This window comes from Corylus avellana, chromosome ca3 (genome assembly GCF_901000735.1).
Source record: "Corylus avellana chromosome ca3, CavTom2PMs-1.0".
NCBI classification, from domain to species: Eukaryota; Viridiplantae; Streptophyta; class Magnoliopsida; order Fagales; family Betulaceae; genus Corylus; species Corylus avellana.
Genome location: NC_081543.1, coordinates 26,799,069 through 26,815,765, shown reverse-complemented (window position 1 = coordinate 26,815,765; position 16,697 = coordinate 26,799,069). Strand labels below are relative to the sequence as shown.

The 16,697-nt window shown below is 33.4% G+C and overlaps 1 protein-coding gene across 1 annotated transcript; it reads left to right on the top strand.

Annotated features, from left to right (window-relative positions):
- Positions 1-8,216: 8,216 nt before the first annotated feature.
- LOC132176035 (brassinosteroid-responsive RING protein 1-like) lies at positions 8,217-8,916 on the top strand. The gene has a single exon (XM_059588147.1). The coding sequence runs from the start codon at positions 8,332-8,334 to the stop codon at positions 8,824-8,826; it is 495 nt and encodes a 164-aa protein (XP_059444130.1). The 5' UTR covers positions 8,217-8,331; the 3' UTR covers positions 8,827-8,916.
- The last annotated feature ends 7,781 nt before the right edge of the window (positions 8,917-16,697 follow it).

Sequence of the window (16,697 nt, the reverse complement as noted above, 5' to 3'; positions counted from 1 at the left end):
GTAGAAGAACACCAGACATCCCCACATGCCAACATGACCCACCATTCTGACTTCTATCTAAGCTTATATGGTTATCTTTCCATCAACCATTACAGTGTGAGTCTGGAAATCTCCCCATTCACTTGGCTTTTCTCAATCATGGCCCCATTGCCATCCACCTACAAACCCCTAGAAATCTCCTTTTTAGGCCCTATGCTCATCTTCACTGATTAACAATGAGCTTATGCTACTAATATATTCTACTTCAACTGTTCACTCATCTAGAATGTCCTCTAAAATATGCTCTTAATCTACTCTATTCCCCCAACTATAACATTACTTTTGAGTAATCTGTGAGAGCAATAAACCCTTTGAACATTAGTTCAAGACATGTTTTTTTTGTACAAAACCTACCATGTGTATGTGCCTTGATTGGAAGACGGAACCGTTTATCTTTGCCGTTAAATAGACTGTTTTTACTGGTCAAAGTAAAAGCATTCTCATTTTTTTGTCGTGTCGCCGCCTATCGTTGATGTACCAATTAGTGACATCAGCCCTCCAAAGGGTGCTAGCCCTTTCTTCTGTTGTTGTTTTTTCTTTTCTTTTTCTGGTCTTTTCTTTTCTGTGTTGGTTTGTTGTGGTTTTTGTGTACTATTTGCCTTATAAAAACAAAACATTAAACTGCAAGATTAAAGGAAAAATTAGTTAAAGACTTAAAAGTGAACCTACCAAAAGAAAAAAAAAAATCATTGAAATATATATATACCCACATAGAGTATGAATTCAAACTTGTAAAAAAAAAAGACAAGGTTACATAATGGCAGCTTGAGAGAGAATCCAAATCTCCATCAAAGAGGGGACAAGCTCACATTTTAGTACGGACAAAGTGGTGGGAGGGGGAGAGTGACTATTAATACTTTAATGGCCACTTAAGCCAATTTTTGGTTAGCTGTAGGTACTCTCCCAATAAACTACACTAAATTCTCAGGGGTTTTGTTCCCCACAAACAAAACGTGGGTGCACAGTAAAGGCTATGGTGGGTGAGCTGTTCAAAAGCAAAAGCTACTGTACAGGAGTCTGGAAATCATATTCTCTGAATATAATGGAGAAGATGGTAGTAGATGCATACAAATATTTCAGTAATTACATGTCACTGATGACTGTATCCTTTATACTTTTTTGGTACACACATATCTGTAATGCTAATTGATATATAAGCAACTTGCCAGACAGGTGCGAATCAAACTAGCTCATCTCTGCATAATCCTTCTTTTTCAAGCTATACCTCTGCTGCATGCCTTGCTTTTTTAGCCATTACTAGCATGTGTATGTGCGTATAATGGCCAATTTAGAAGCACCATCTAGGAGTGTACTCTATAATTCCAAAGCTCTCTTTATTAGTAGAGTTTGACAGTTTTTTACACGACCTATGAACTCAACAGGAAATTAACAAGTTAGAGTTGAGAAATTTAACTCGTTTAATTAAATGAGTCGGATTAAGCTTGACTTGTATAGTTTTATAATTACTGGTATGTGTGTGTAATGGCAAATTTAGAAGCAACATCTAGGAGAATACTCTATAGTTCCAAAGATCTCTTATTAGCCCAAAATAAGGACATAATGTGATGATCTTTTTCAATGGCAAGTCATATATGCTTGCAATTTTGCTGCACAATTGATGTAAGACGATATTTACCTATATTTTCGGTGAAAAAGAAAATATCAAAAATAATATTAGAGCAGCGCCGCTTGATCAGAATTTTATCCATTCTCAGACAATATAAATACAAAATAAAAGATTGTCACGATTCCCGCTGATTATCAATTTTATATTAGAATTTTATTTTATTTTATTTCCTTAATGGGGTTGGATTTGCTTTAATTATTTTCTTTTTCTTATTAGGATTAGGTTTACTATTTGTACTAAGATTAGATTTACTATTTCTACTAGGATTAGGTTTACTTTCTCTACAAATATTTATCTTCTATAAATAGGATAGCTTATAATGTAAAACTAACTCATTGAATCATTATAAAATTAGAGAATTTCTCTCAAATACACTGCGGAGTTTTATCTTTCTTTTAGCGTGCGCTGTTCTTTTATTTTTTGGGTAGAAAACAAAAACGCTTCTCTTTACAAAATTAAAGACGCTGCTCTTTAATTAGTCTACATCAACAATCAAAAAGTGAATGCTTTCTACTTCAAAAAAAAAAAAAAAAAAAATAGCAGAGAAAAAAGAAATAAATAAATAAATTAAAAAAAAAAAAAAAAATGAAAAGCTTCAACACTTACACCAGAGGGAGAATAAATATACACAAACAATGATTAGAACTTGAAATTTCCGAAAACAAAGGAGAAGAGACATATATATGGAAAGCCACGTGGTCCCTGTCAGCCCTTATCACCAATGAGGCAATGATCAACGTGCTCTCACATGTCAAATTAACCCTAACCCAGAAAACCATTTTACATCTGCTTAATACATAAAGTTGCTGCTAATCCTGCCATTAATTATTCCTTAGTCTTTTGGACATTGTTGTGAAGCATGGACAACATCTGACAAGCAAGGTTGGATATATATATTTGTTCTTCAGCTTAGTTCAACATCATGGCAGGTAATTTCTGATAATTAGATATTAAATTCAAGCAGTTTCTGCATAAAATGTCTAGGCAATCAAAGAGTAAAGAGTGAGCCACAATTCAGAACCAAAATTAGTTAAATATGACAAGTGGGATGGTTTTGGCTTAAGATATTAACATTACACCCAGGATTAAAAAGAAATCATGGTTGGATTTAGCTGGCCTACCTGTTAATCTGATCCTAATAGGGCCAAATGCCGGATAGCTTGCAGAAAGGCAAGCTCCTGCCTCATTTCAGTCTGGTTTTTCTTAGCGGGTTTGAAAAGATAGCGATTTCAAAACGTTGTGAAATGAAGACATGATTTTTAACAACTCAGTTAAGCGTTTGGTAAAATCGCAGTTCTGCCTTTAAAACTGTACGTGTATCTTTAAACATGCACCTCCTTGCTTGCCGCGTGAAAGGTTGGAATTTTTTTTACTTTTCAAATGCACTCCTAAATATGACATTTTTTGTAATTTTTAGTAAAAACATCTGTTTAATTAAACACACTCTAAGTTTGTTTTGTATATGTTAAACTTACTGACATGTTGCTTTCACAACCTGATTACATGTTGCATCACTTAAAAGATCAGAAAGTAAACACATGCGTGGAAAAGGTGATTCAATATCAAAAGATATGGGGACATATATAGTTCACCAAATTCATTTTTTGGACTAATTTGGATTCTCAAATCCTTCTAGTTTGAGCCCAAAACAAGAAAATCCCACTTTCTCCATCTGATCAAGTTCAAAATTAGGAGAAAATACATTTTACCTCCTAAATTATAATCTCTTTAGCACTTATACTGCAAAACTTAAAAAAATTGACACATGACCTTTACAAATCAAACCCTTTGTTAACAGCCGGAGTTAAAATGGACTCACGTGCGCTACACATGACTATTTCTACATTTTACTTTTCAAAGTGCTCTTAAAAATTATTAAAAACCACCAAAAAAAAAAGAAAGAGAGAAAGGCAAAGTGGCCAAACCACCTATGAGGCCTCCGGTATCCACACTACAAAACGTTGAATTTTAGTGTTGACTTTTTTTGGACGCTTAAAGTGCAATAGTGGACGTTGTTGATGTCGACACTGATAAGGTGGACGCTGATGACCAACTAAAGCTCATCAGTGTCGACGGAGTCGACGCCAATGATAACCCAACAGCGTCCACAAATGTTGACGCTAATAATATTTCCGATGAACGCTGAAGATCAATTAGAATCGAAATCAAAGTTGACGCTGTTGGTGGACAAACAACGTTCACACAAAAGTGGACGCTCCATCAGCATCGACAAAAATGTGGACGCTAATGGTCTACCATCAGCGTTGACACAAAAGTAGACCTTGACCTTGTTTTGCTAATGCTCTACCGTCAGTACGTATGAGACCCACAAATTAACCTTGTTTTGCTTTTTTGTAGATAAAATGGAAGACCCATTTTTTTGTTTTTCCAAATACTCATCATTCTTAAAAGAAATACATAAATAGAATAGTCTTAATTTGTACTGTATCAATGCCTCAATGGTATTATAGTATCAATCATAGAGATATTGAGAGGCCCTATATATGATGGGGAAAACTGTTGACATAAACAAGTGAAGAAGAAAGTGGTTGTGATTCTGATGAGGGAGTGGAGGGGATGGAGAGAGAGAGAGACAAAGAATGAGACAGAGGAACGAAACAGATATGGTGGTGAGTGGTCAGAGGTCTGGTCCCGGCGGTCGGGGTTCGATGCGTGCATGAGTTAAAATAATGTGGCCTGAGAACTGTAGCCTGTGGGTTTGTTATCGGGTGGGCCAATGTTGCCGTGGCGCCATCAGGCACATGTCAGTGCCACTTGGTTACAGGGCCTTGGTGCTTCTTGCTTGGCATGCCACTGCCCAGCCCCCCATTCACATTGTCTTCACCCTTTTCTTCTTCTCCCTCCAACCCATCCTGCTTGCCAGATTGCCTCTCTCTCTCTCTCTCTCTCTCTAATGAATGAGTTTGATTGGTTCCCATCTTCGATAATAATTTATTGTTTGGATCGCTAGAAATTAAGTCGGTCTCCATGGAACGAACTGATCACATGCCTAAGCAAGTGGATCCATATTAACATATCTTTTACGCTAACAATTCAGATAGCAAAATTGCTTGAGATCTCAATCCCAAAATTATACATCGATATATAATTTTGTTAAAAATATTATTTGACATAGATATGTCAAAAAAAAAAAAAAAGTTTACAAACAGAACCTTAGAAGTGAAGAATAATGGTTGACGTAGCGTGTTTTAAGTGTCTTTTCATGTCGCTACTTAAAACGCGTCACCTCACGTCAGTTGTTGTGAAATGGATACGTCGTTTAATGGCATTAATCATAAGTGAAAACAAATGTAAGCTCAATTTGTAATGAAATTTGCTGACACGTGTTAACATGTAATTGGAACCACATCAGTTACTAAATTTGTTTTACCACCCTTTAATCACATACTGATACGTATGTAGTAAGTTGTAAAAGAGTTGTAAATCTAATATTTTTCTAGCACTAAATCAAGATATTGTAAGTGTTTAGAAGTATTAATCTCTTCAATAATACGAGAATTTTATCTCCACCATTAATTTATTCGTAGAGTATACTTCTAAATGAAATTTGTCATTATTATCAATTTTTTTTTTTTTTCCAGTATAAATTGTTTACTTGCATTTTGCTATGTGATTTGGAAGCCATGCACCCTTTCTTTTACACATCATGTTGGTCAATGAAGGGATCAAGTGGGTTAATCTTAATCACGAGAATAATCACAAGCTTAAAAAATTGAATTGAAGAATTTTCTTCTGACTCAATTTAAAAGAAAACTGTCTGAATAAGAATGTGCGAGCGTAAGAGAGAGAGAAAGAGAGAGTTGAAAAATGTGTAAAAAAACAGGCCATTTGGTATGTTAGTGGAGATATATAAAACATTGTCTGAAATTAGTTCATAAAAGGCATTTGATATGTTAGTGGTGCCCCAAGTAAATAAGAAAGGACAATGACACCAAATATCATCACCCCCACTAGCCAATAGCCATAACTAGCCCGATCTTTTCCCATTGATTTGTTGTTTCTTTACGAAATTGCAAGTCTTGTGGGCTTCCAAAGGGATGATTGGTGGAACCATCATCCCCCACTTCATGTCTCTATGACGTTTCAACACCATTGACACACCCCTTTTACCCCTCCTTTGCCCCATTTCTCTATCATTCATCCCTAATAATTAATCTTTCCCCTCTCTCTCTCTCTCTCTTACCAAAATCATTCATGATCTTCAAGCAAGAAAGTTATTGGAGATCTTTTGTTATATATATATATATATACACGCGGTAGAGATACTTTTCTTATACTCTCGATGTGTCACTGATTTTGCTATATTGACCTCAAATTATCAAAAGTTGCAAAGTAAATATCCAATTTTTCAACTCTTTTTAGTTTCACCACTCCGCTAGGATTTTAATAATGCCAAAATTATTAAAATACTCTCGTTTTTAAAAAAGAAAACTTAACATTTGCTGACCCGCGGCCAAACCATGAGTCTTTTTCTTTTTTCTTTTTTAAATAATAATAATAATTAAGGGTAAATTTGTATCGTTATAAAATTTACAGAAGTATAAAAAAAAAAAAAAAATTCACCTATTTGTCGTTTAATTTAACCAAAAACCCTAATAGTAAGGATGAAATTTAAAAGATCTAAAAAATGGAATAGTACTCTATAATTTTTGATAGTTTGAAGTTAACATTGCAACACTCATAACTTATCCAACGAGGTGAAGTTTTCCCAAACAGTTTTTTTAGTGCTACCTTATATATATATATATATGTGTGTGTGTGTGTGTGATTCAAAGAATCTAGCCAGTTGTTACTTCTATCCCAAGGGACTGTGACCTTTACAAACACTAAAATTAAAATGCAATGATAATTTCCTAAACCCTATCGCCAAAGCTAGTGAGGAAAAAAGAAGCTGTGTTTATATGCGATTCATGCGATTGTTGGTGACCAAAGAAACCATCGGAGGAGTGATTTGTATCCACTCTCCACTAACTATTTTGTCACTTTCGGATCTGACAAATGGTCGTGGTCTCATTTGTGTGACAATTACCACACAACATTATGGAATGGGTGATGTTGCCAACGTTTTCCTAGGGTTCGATCTTTGCCTCTTGTACTCCTCTTTCTTATTTTGTGTTATTTTTCATGAAAACTACAATATGTCACTTTGTTAATACGGGACTGTCAATTGGTTCTTGGATTTTAAAGGTTGATTGACTGTACCACCACTTCAGGGGTGGAACAAAGATTTGAGACGAGGGGGACGGGGGATAGAAGTACATAACTAAAAAATGAAGATCTTTAAGGGTAAAAAAATAATTTTGAGGGGTCGAACTCATAAAAATACATAAAATTTAGGAAATTTTTTTTAAAAAAAAATTAGGGAAACTTCTGTCCTCCCAAAGGCAAGGGCAGTTCCACCCCTGAGTGTCACATTAGAATAACATTATTAAAAAAAGATGTTAAAAACCATACTTTTTATGCTAATCCGTTCTTGTTAAAAAAATAAATAAAAAAACAACCACGGATTGTTAATGCTATATCAATAAAGTGGGATAAAATTTTAGTGTATAGCATTATTTTTTGTATGAAATGTTATTTGTGTGCATTTTTAAGAGCAATGAACCGCATAACACTCAAAACCATCTAAGTAGTCTTAACATTTTTTTTTTTTTTTAATTCCCCTATAACATTAATTTAGCTTCATAAATTAACAAGAAATTAGATTTTTTTTTTTTTAAAAAAAAAAATATACTCTTTCTTCCTTCATTTCAAATAAAATAATTAATTATTTTTTCTAACAATTTCAAGAACCGTCCTTGTATCTAGAATTAGCAACACCAAAATTCTTTTCTTTTTGTGAGCTGGGCTAAACAATATTGATTGCTTAACGGATACGGTGCTAAAATTATTATTATTATTATTATTATTTTGTGATCTACTAATAACCATTCGTTTGCAAAAACAAACAATATAAAAAAAAAAAAAATCAATGTGAAACCTCCGTTCCTTAAACCTTTTGTTCTTCTATTTGACCATTTCAAAACAAATAATTCAAACACAAAACACTCATGTGAACAAACAAACAATCTTTGTCTTACCACCAAAAAAAATTAACGAATAATACTATAAATTACTTTTTTATTCTGCAATACTGTCATGACAATTTTAACTAATTTTTTAATTAGTCATTGTTAAAACAAAATCCAAACATTAGTTAGACTACAAGGTTAATATGGTAAGATAATTATGAAATAAAAATGTTCATAAAGCATCTCTCTAACTTAAGTATACATAAGAATTACATGGGAGTACTGTAAATGTTATCATAATTGAGTGATAAACATAATCACATACTTTATACATCAAATGGATTCATGTCTGTAAAAGCCTATGAATAGGACAGCAGTGAATAGTAACATAATCTATAAAAATAAAAAAGAAAATTAAAATAAAATCAAAACTCAAAACTCAAAACTCAAAAGCAAAAAACTCTCAGAAGCATACCCATTATAGACAATTCACAATCCCCTCCACTTTCTCTTTATATAACACACCCTCTCTCCCCCTCTGCATCTCTCTCTCTCCTCTCTTTCTGTCTCTCTCTCTCAGAGATACGAAAAACACACAGAAAACAAAGCTCAGAGCATTTTTTTCTCTCTTCCATGGGTTTTCCAGTGGGCTACACCGAGCTTTTGCTCCCGAAGCTCTTTCTCCAAGTGCTTTGCCTTCTGGGTTTTCTCCGGAAGCTCATCTACGAGGTGTTTCGCCACCTGGGCATCGCCGATTTTCTCGAACCGGACATTGCGTGGCCCGATACGCCGGCCCGAGACCCCGAATTCGACTCCGTATCGGCGGTTCTGATCCGAGAAATCCTCCCCGTGGTGAAGTTCTCTGACCTGGTGGATCCCCCCGAGTCCTGCGCCGTCTGTCTTTATGAGTTCGAGCCCCACCACGAGATCCGCCGGCTCACCAACTGCCGCCACATCTTCCACCGGGGCTGCCTGGACCGTTGGATGGGCTACGATCAGAAAACTTGTCCTCTGTGCCGAACACCCTTCATTTCGGACGATATGCAAGGAGCTCTCAATGAGAGGCTCTGGGCTGCTTCTGGGATTTCTGATTTTTACAGTGAATATGCAAATTTTACTGGTTGGTAGTGATTCTTAGTTTACCCAAAAAAAAAAAAAAAAAAAAAAAATTGGGTTATGGGTTTTTGAGTTTGTTCATGTGTACATATACGAAAATGGTACCAAAAAAAAAAAAAGAAAAGTTATTAGAAATTACATGGTTTTGTACCGTTTATTTGGCTATGAATTTTTTTTTTTTTTTTTTTGTGCTCTTAAAACCAAAATATAAGAAAATCTTTCAAAATAAATTAATAACAAAAACAAATATAGGAATTTTTGGATACAAAAATTTTAAATATATATATTTTTTTTTATAGTATATTTCTTTTGATTTGACGTGTTGTATTATGGGATTTGGTGAATTGGGATTGTGCATGAATGAGATTTTCTATGCCTTGTGGGAATGTGATAATGTTGGCAATGGCATTAGGTTTGAAATGGCATGTGTTGTTGTGTCATGAGTGTGACATGGTCATTGGTGGCCAAATTTGGGATCAAAATTTTGGTCTAAGAGGACAGAAAATGTCTTATATTGCTTTGAAAGTAATGCATGTGGGGACAAGGTGGGATCAAATTTTGGAGAGGTGGGATGGCTATTCATGGAAAACATATTCAAACTTGTTTTTATTATTGTTCTTTCTTTCCTCCTCATGGGAAAGAGAATGAAAGAAATAGGTGAATGGGGATTTTGAAGAGCTTGAGATAGCTACTCATGCACAAGGTTGAAAAACAAAATGAATATTTACTTTCGAAGTGTCCATTTGGGTTGGCGGTTTTAAAATATACCGCTCGAAAAAATAGAGGTTTCAAAATGCATTTAGAATGTTTCTGGCGCAATTTCGCACACCAAAAGTGCGAACCAAATAAAAAATTGCAGAAAAATGTATCTTTTCAAAGTGCCTCTTTAAAAAATTATAATATGAAAAGGTAAAAAAAAAATTGTGTTTTCAAATTACAGGCAATGAGACTTTTTTTCAAACGTGCGGTTTTAACTTTGAAAGGCTAATATACGATATTAAGTGCCAAAATGAGATGTTACCAAACGTAGGGGTGAAATTAGAATTTTAGGAGACCAGGTGGAGGGTGGTGAGGGACAAAACTAAACAAATAAAATCTTTGGTGGTAAAAATAAATTTTGGTAGGTCCATTTAAAAATACCTAAAATTTAAAATAGATTTGCAAATATTTATGACATTTTTTAAATTTTGGGGTAGCCGGGGATCCCCCAAGATTGGGAGTGATTCCTCCTCTGACCAAATGCATTTTAAAATCAAAAACCCAAATAGTCCTTTAATAAAGTTTAAAATTTTTAAAAATGCAATTAAGTATTTAGTAAAATTGGGGTTTGATTTCACCTACAATTTGAAAATGTGAACATTTTATTTTGCAAAATACGACACTTTTTTTTTGGTGATTTTGTTTGTTAACACAAGTTTGACATGTGAAATCGCAAGATATATTGTTCATAACTCATGACTATACATTTTTATTGATTGATCTTCTAGAAGGATTTCTCCCCGTTAGGGTGGAAATCTAATGAAGGACCAAGAGAATTTGAGAGACTAACGTAAGAAAAAAATTGTAACAGAAATATGTTCTATGGGACTCTATAAATAGAGTTCCAATCACAACTCTTGACCAAGAGTTGTGTCATCTTTTCAGATAACCTCCATAGGGAGGTTATTACCTTCCTACTAATGTAAGAATGAAATTGTAACATAAATATGTTCTCATGAGATTCTATTTATAGTCTCATTATAGAGCCTCAATCACAACTCTTGACCATGAGTTGTGTCCTTGTAGGAATAATGGGGTGTGGAAGTTACTATTACAAGAAGGTAATAACTCTGGAAGTTATTACCTTCTTGTAGGAATAATCGGGTGTGGGGATGACCACACTTGTTATAGTGTGATCATCCTATTTACCATCAATGACGGCCTACCAACATTTATGGTGCTGTTTTTACTGTGTTTTGCTGTCTCATATCATATGTGTGTTGCCAAGTTTTATTTAAACCAATTAAGAACCTGGTTTTGTTTGATCTCATTTCAAGAATTGTTCATATTTTTACTTGTCCTTTTAATCTTTTTCTTTAGGAAAGCGAAAAAGAAATGATAATTTCTAATTAGGCTTGACCCATCATTTATGTTTTGGTTCCAAGTTCGTCTGTGTTTACAATATTGATTTGAAAAATGTTAGACTTACAACAACATTTTTACAATTTTTTGACACATGTCAATATGTGATGGAAAAGTGCTATATTCTTTTTTTTTTTTTTAAATAGCTGACGTGACTCTAATCACCTACTGCCGATACATGCCAGCAAATTATAATAAATAAAGGGGAAGGGGGGAGGGGGGACTTAATTTAACCCTCTTGAATAGTTGCTACCTTTGCAATTAGCTCCATAAACTTAAAAAACTCTCAATTTAATGTACCGATCTTTCATTTTTTTTCAATTTCACCAATCCATTAAGATTTTTGTTTAAATCCTATCAAAATTTCCAAAGTACCATTTAAAAAAAAAAAAAAAAAAACACAAATATTAAATTATTTTTCAAAGATTCAAGCGTGGGTATTTTTTAAAATTCCGTTAAGTCCTTGCAAATTTTTTAGAGTATTTTAGAAATTTTGACATCCTTCTGTTAGAATTTAATGGAAAATCCTGACGTAAGGGTAAAATTTTAAAAAAATTAAAGATTAATACACTATTAAATTGAGAGTTTTTGAAGTTTATAAGAGTAATTATGAATGTGTTACGTGCTTACGCAACGTGATGAGAACTAAGTAAAAAGATTGATATGGTAGGATTTTCGAGGAATCCTAAACTTCCTATGAGCAATTCGAGGTTCTCTCAATTCTTACAAACACAGGGTTTGAATAATTTACTTGATTGATTTCTTTATTCATAAATAATGCAGTATTTAAAGACAATAAAAAATAGAGTCCCACATGAGATAGGACTTCCATTTAAAATAGATAAATCTAATCCTACCCAAATAACAAATAACAAGATAAAAGAGATAAACATAACATAAGAGTCCTACTCACACAACAATATTAAAATAATAAAACAACCTAATTGATAATACTTCATAACAGACCCACTATCTAACAATGACTACATGTAACATTCCATCCCTCTTTGAATCGACCTTGTCCTCAAGGTCGTAAAAATCTTGCGGTGAAAATCTTTTTCCTTCTCCTTTGACTCACCTTTTTTTTTTTTTCGTTTCTTTCTAAACCAAGCAAAGAAGACAATCTTCTTTTTCTTTATTCTGGTGAACTGCAAAACTAGGTTGCATTGATCACCAAATTTCTTGTCTTTGTTGTGAAATGAGAACCTGATGGAGTTTGTCCCACTAAAGACCGGTTTGGTATGGTGAAATTGTGTTTGCTAGTGGACTGAATTGTGCAGATGAATTTTTGGTGGTGGAACTTTGATGTGATGATGGTGGTGTGGTTGGATTTTTGAACATGACGGCTGAGTTTTGGCGTTATTGTGGTGGTAGTGGCGATGTGGGGCATGCGGCTTTTGCACCCGCAACATTGTTTGTTGCTGCTCACGTAGGTGTTCATTTTTTATTTCTACCAAAGTGCTCTTGAATCTGCCAAACGACTCGTCCATTTTTCTTTGCAATTCTTCCACTTTTCTTTGGAGTTCATGCACTTCCATTTTTCTTTGGAATTCTTCCACTTTTCTTTGGAGTTCATGCACTAAACCAACACATTGATATAGACAATCCTCCATAACTTGAAGCGGTGGGTTACAAAAAGTTGGCTTTGATACCACTTTGTTATGTGCTTACGTAACGTGATAAGAACTAAGTAGAAAGATTGATATGGTAGGATTTTCGATGAATCCTGAACCTCCTATAGGATTTTCGAGGAATCTTAAACCTCCTATAAGCAATTCGAGGTGTTCTCAACTCCTACAAACACAGGGTTGGAATAATTTACTTGATTGATTTCTTTATTCATAAATAATGCAGTATTTAAAGACAATATAAAATAGAAAATAGAGTCCCACATAAGATAAGACTTCCATTTAAAATAGATAAATCTAAACCTACCCAAATAACAAATAACAAGATAAAAGAGATAAACATAACATAAGAGTCCTACTCACACAACAATATTAAAATAATAAAACAACCTAATTGATAATACTTCATAACAGACCCACTATCTAACAATTGATTACATGTAACATTCCATCCCTCTTTGAATCAACAAAAATCTTGCAGTGAAAATCTTTTTCGTTCTCCTTTGACTCACTTTTTTTTTTTTTTTTCTTTCTTTCTAAACCAAACAAAGAAGGCAATCTTCTTTTTTTTTTTTTTTTGGTGAACGGCAAAACTAGGTTGCATTGATCACCAAATTTCTTGTCTTTGTTGTGAAATGAGAACCTGATGGAGTTTGTCCCACTAAAGACCGGTTTGGTATGGTGAAATTGTGTTTGCTAGTGGACTGAATTGTGCAGATAAATTTTTGGTGGTGGAACTTTGATATGATGATGGTGGTGTGGTCGGATTTTTGAACATGACGGCTGAGTTTTGGCGTGGTGGTAGTGGCGATGTGGGGCATGCGGCTTTTGCACCCGCAACATCGTTTGTTGCTGCTCACGTAGGCGTTCATTTTTTATTTCTGCCAAAGTGCTCTTGAATCTGCCAAACGACTCGTCCATTTTTCTTTGCAATTCTTCCACTTTTCTTTGGAGCTCATGCACTTCCATTTTTCTTTGGAATTCTTCCACTTTTCTTTGGAGCTCATGCACTTCCATTTTTCTTTGGAATTCTTCCACTTTTCTTTGGAGTTCATGCACTAGACCAACACATTGATATAGACAATCCTGAACCTCCTATAGGATTTTTGAGGAATCCTAAACCTCTTATGAGCAATTCGAGGTGTTCTCAACTCCTACAAATACAGGGTTTGAATAATTTACTTGATTGATTTCTTTATTTATAAATAATGCAGTATTTAAAGACAATAGAAAATAGAAAATAGAGTCTCACATGAGATAAGACTTCAATTTAAAATAGATAAATCTAATCCTACCCAAATAACAAATAACAAGATAAAAGAGATAAACATAATATAAGAGTCCTACTCACACAACAATATTAAAATAATAAAACAACTTAATTGATAATACTTCATAAGAGACCCACTCTAACAATGACTACACGTAACATAATGTAGTGAGAGTTTAAAGAAGTTAATGTAAAATTTCAAAAAAGAAAATGACTTGGAAATTACATCAAGGACTTGGAGAGTCCCTTGGCGCATTAACGGATTGTTTCTTTGCCGGCATGAATTATTTATTGTTTTCTTGTGTATACATTTTATATTCGAATTATATAAGGAATCCTTTATCCTTACTAGCGACAAAAATAAAAAATAAATAAAGATACTAAATAAAACGGTGACATCCTTATAGAAATTAGTTAAATTAACGACCAGGAAATGTTCAAGAACATTTTAGAAGATAATATGGAGCAATTTCACTCATTTCTTTATTAATAGAAAGTAATGTTAATTACACCTATAACTCTTTTACAATTTTGTCACTAGTCAGGATATGATTAAAGCCACCGTAACATCTTTCAATCACATATGTTGAAGCATTTTTTGGATCTAAGACCCTCAGCTAGCAATGTATTGAGAAATAATGACCCATCCCCCTTACTAATGCCTGGTGTTTCCTTTTATAGGGTTTTATCTGTGTAATTGCTTCCTAAATCTTTTTCCTTTAGATAGTAGAGAGATAAGGTGAGGTAGTTAGGATAATGTAGGATCTTATGAGATAATTGAGGGTTGTTGAGAGATAATGAGATTTTATCCCTAATAACATATAATATTAATTAAATGATTAAATCAACTAATTCATATTAGCTTAAACTTTTGGGATAAATGGTGATTTAACATATTATCATAATAGAGGTCATGAGTTTGAACCTTGTTACCGTTCTTTACTTCCTATTTCAATTAAATATTACACGTGCGTGGTAATTTAACAAAAAAGTTATAGGTCTAGCATCTCATGTTAGGTCAATAGTAGTGTTTTGGTTAATATAATGGAATACAATTATTTCTAACTCTAAATTATCCGAAAAATGTTTGAGGTTATTACAAATTTTATTGTCATTCTTTATAAACTCGCATGGCAGTCTATATGAGTGTTGTATTAAAAAAAAAAAAAAAGAGGAAAAATTACAGTTTACCCCCCCCCCCTCTCAAAGTTGGCAGTGTTTTTCAATTCGAACACCAAAGTTTTAATTTTTGCAATCCACCCTCCCAAAGTTCCAAATTTTTGCAATTTGACCAATTGTATCCAAAACTTCCCATATTGTCCCTAATTTTATTTTATTTTTTAATTTTTTATAAAAAATTAAAAAAAAAAATTCGGGGTGGCTGCCATCTGGCCATTTTTGCACCCCCAAATTTGTTTTTTTTTTTTCATAAAAAAAAAAAATCAGGGGCAGTATGGGAATTTTGGGATAATATTGGTCGAATTGAAAAAAAATTAGAACTTTGTGGGGGTGGATTGCAAAAATTGAAACTTCGATGTTCGAATTGAAAAACGCTGTCAACTTTGGGGAGGGAGGTAAATTGTAATTTTTCCAAAAACAAATTGACAAATAAGTTTAATATTTTAATGATTGGCGCGGTAAATGCTAGTGGACTACCTATACTACTGGCAACACTCAAATTACAGAGTGATTTACTAACTATATGCAATACAAGAACAATAATTTTATCAAAATAAAAGATTTGATCAATAATTTGTAGCTTGTGATTTTATTTTCATTTGTCATGGTCCATAATTGGAAAGGTGATAGATACCACGTAAGGATCTTTTATACGTGGAATCCTTTGTACATTTTTTTTTTTTAATTATTTATTTAAACTTTTCTTTTCTTTAAATAATGAAGGGAATGCCGTCGGGGTTGAGCTGAGCATTCAAAGGAAGAGCCCACACGGTTTGGGATTCTCAAAAAGATAATAATTAAATTAAACACCTAGATGGATAATATATATATATATATATATATACACGGCTGCTAAAGAAGTTCGATGTGAAGAGGATTGAGCTTGAGCTGGCTCATCAATTGTCTTGAAGTGAAAATAAGGTAAAATAAGTTGCTTAAATACTTAAAAAAAATTATAGGTGCGTTTGGGAGTGCATTTTTTAAAAACTAATCTGTGATTTTAAATCAAATCGCAACTTTAAGGTGTTTGGGATTGCGATTTTAAAAACGTAAATTTTAAAATCGCAAAAAAATCTGCGATTTCCATAAACTGATTAGAGGGTGCTTATTTGAAAAAAGTGCGAATTTAAAACAAAATCACGATTTCTATTAGAAAGATATTTGGCGCAATAGTTACCTTTTTTAGAACGGGAATGAAAAAAATACTAAGAATACCCACCAAAAATATATTAAAACCCTTATTTTCTTTTTTTTTTTTTTCATCCTCTCTGTCTTGTTCATCCATATTGGTAATTTGGTCATGAAATCACAATTATGTGCTAATGTTATCCAAACACTCAATTGATAAAAAAAAATACTTTTTAGTATGTTTTACCAAACGCCTGTGCGATTTTAAAAAGTAGCAATTTTAAAAACGTAATTTTTAAAAACGTAATTTTTAAAATTGTACTTATTGAAATCGCAATACCAAAGGGGCCCTATATTTTGACGATCCTTTTCCATTACGAAGAGGTAGCCAAATTAATTTTTGGTATCTCCCTTCTTCTAGAAAGGCCCCAAACTGTCAATTATTCAAATCAATGAAAACTTAAGACACCTGCAACGAGCATGGTATTACTTTTGACTAGTTTAAACTTTTCTTCGAGTTTGGCTTGACTTCAATGAAATAATTATTGAAAATTTTC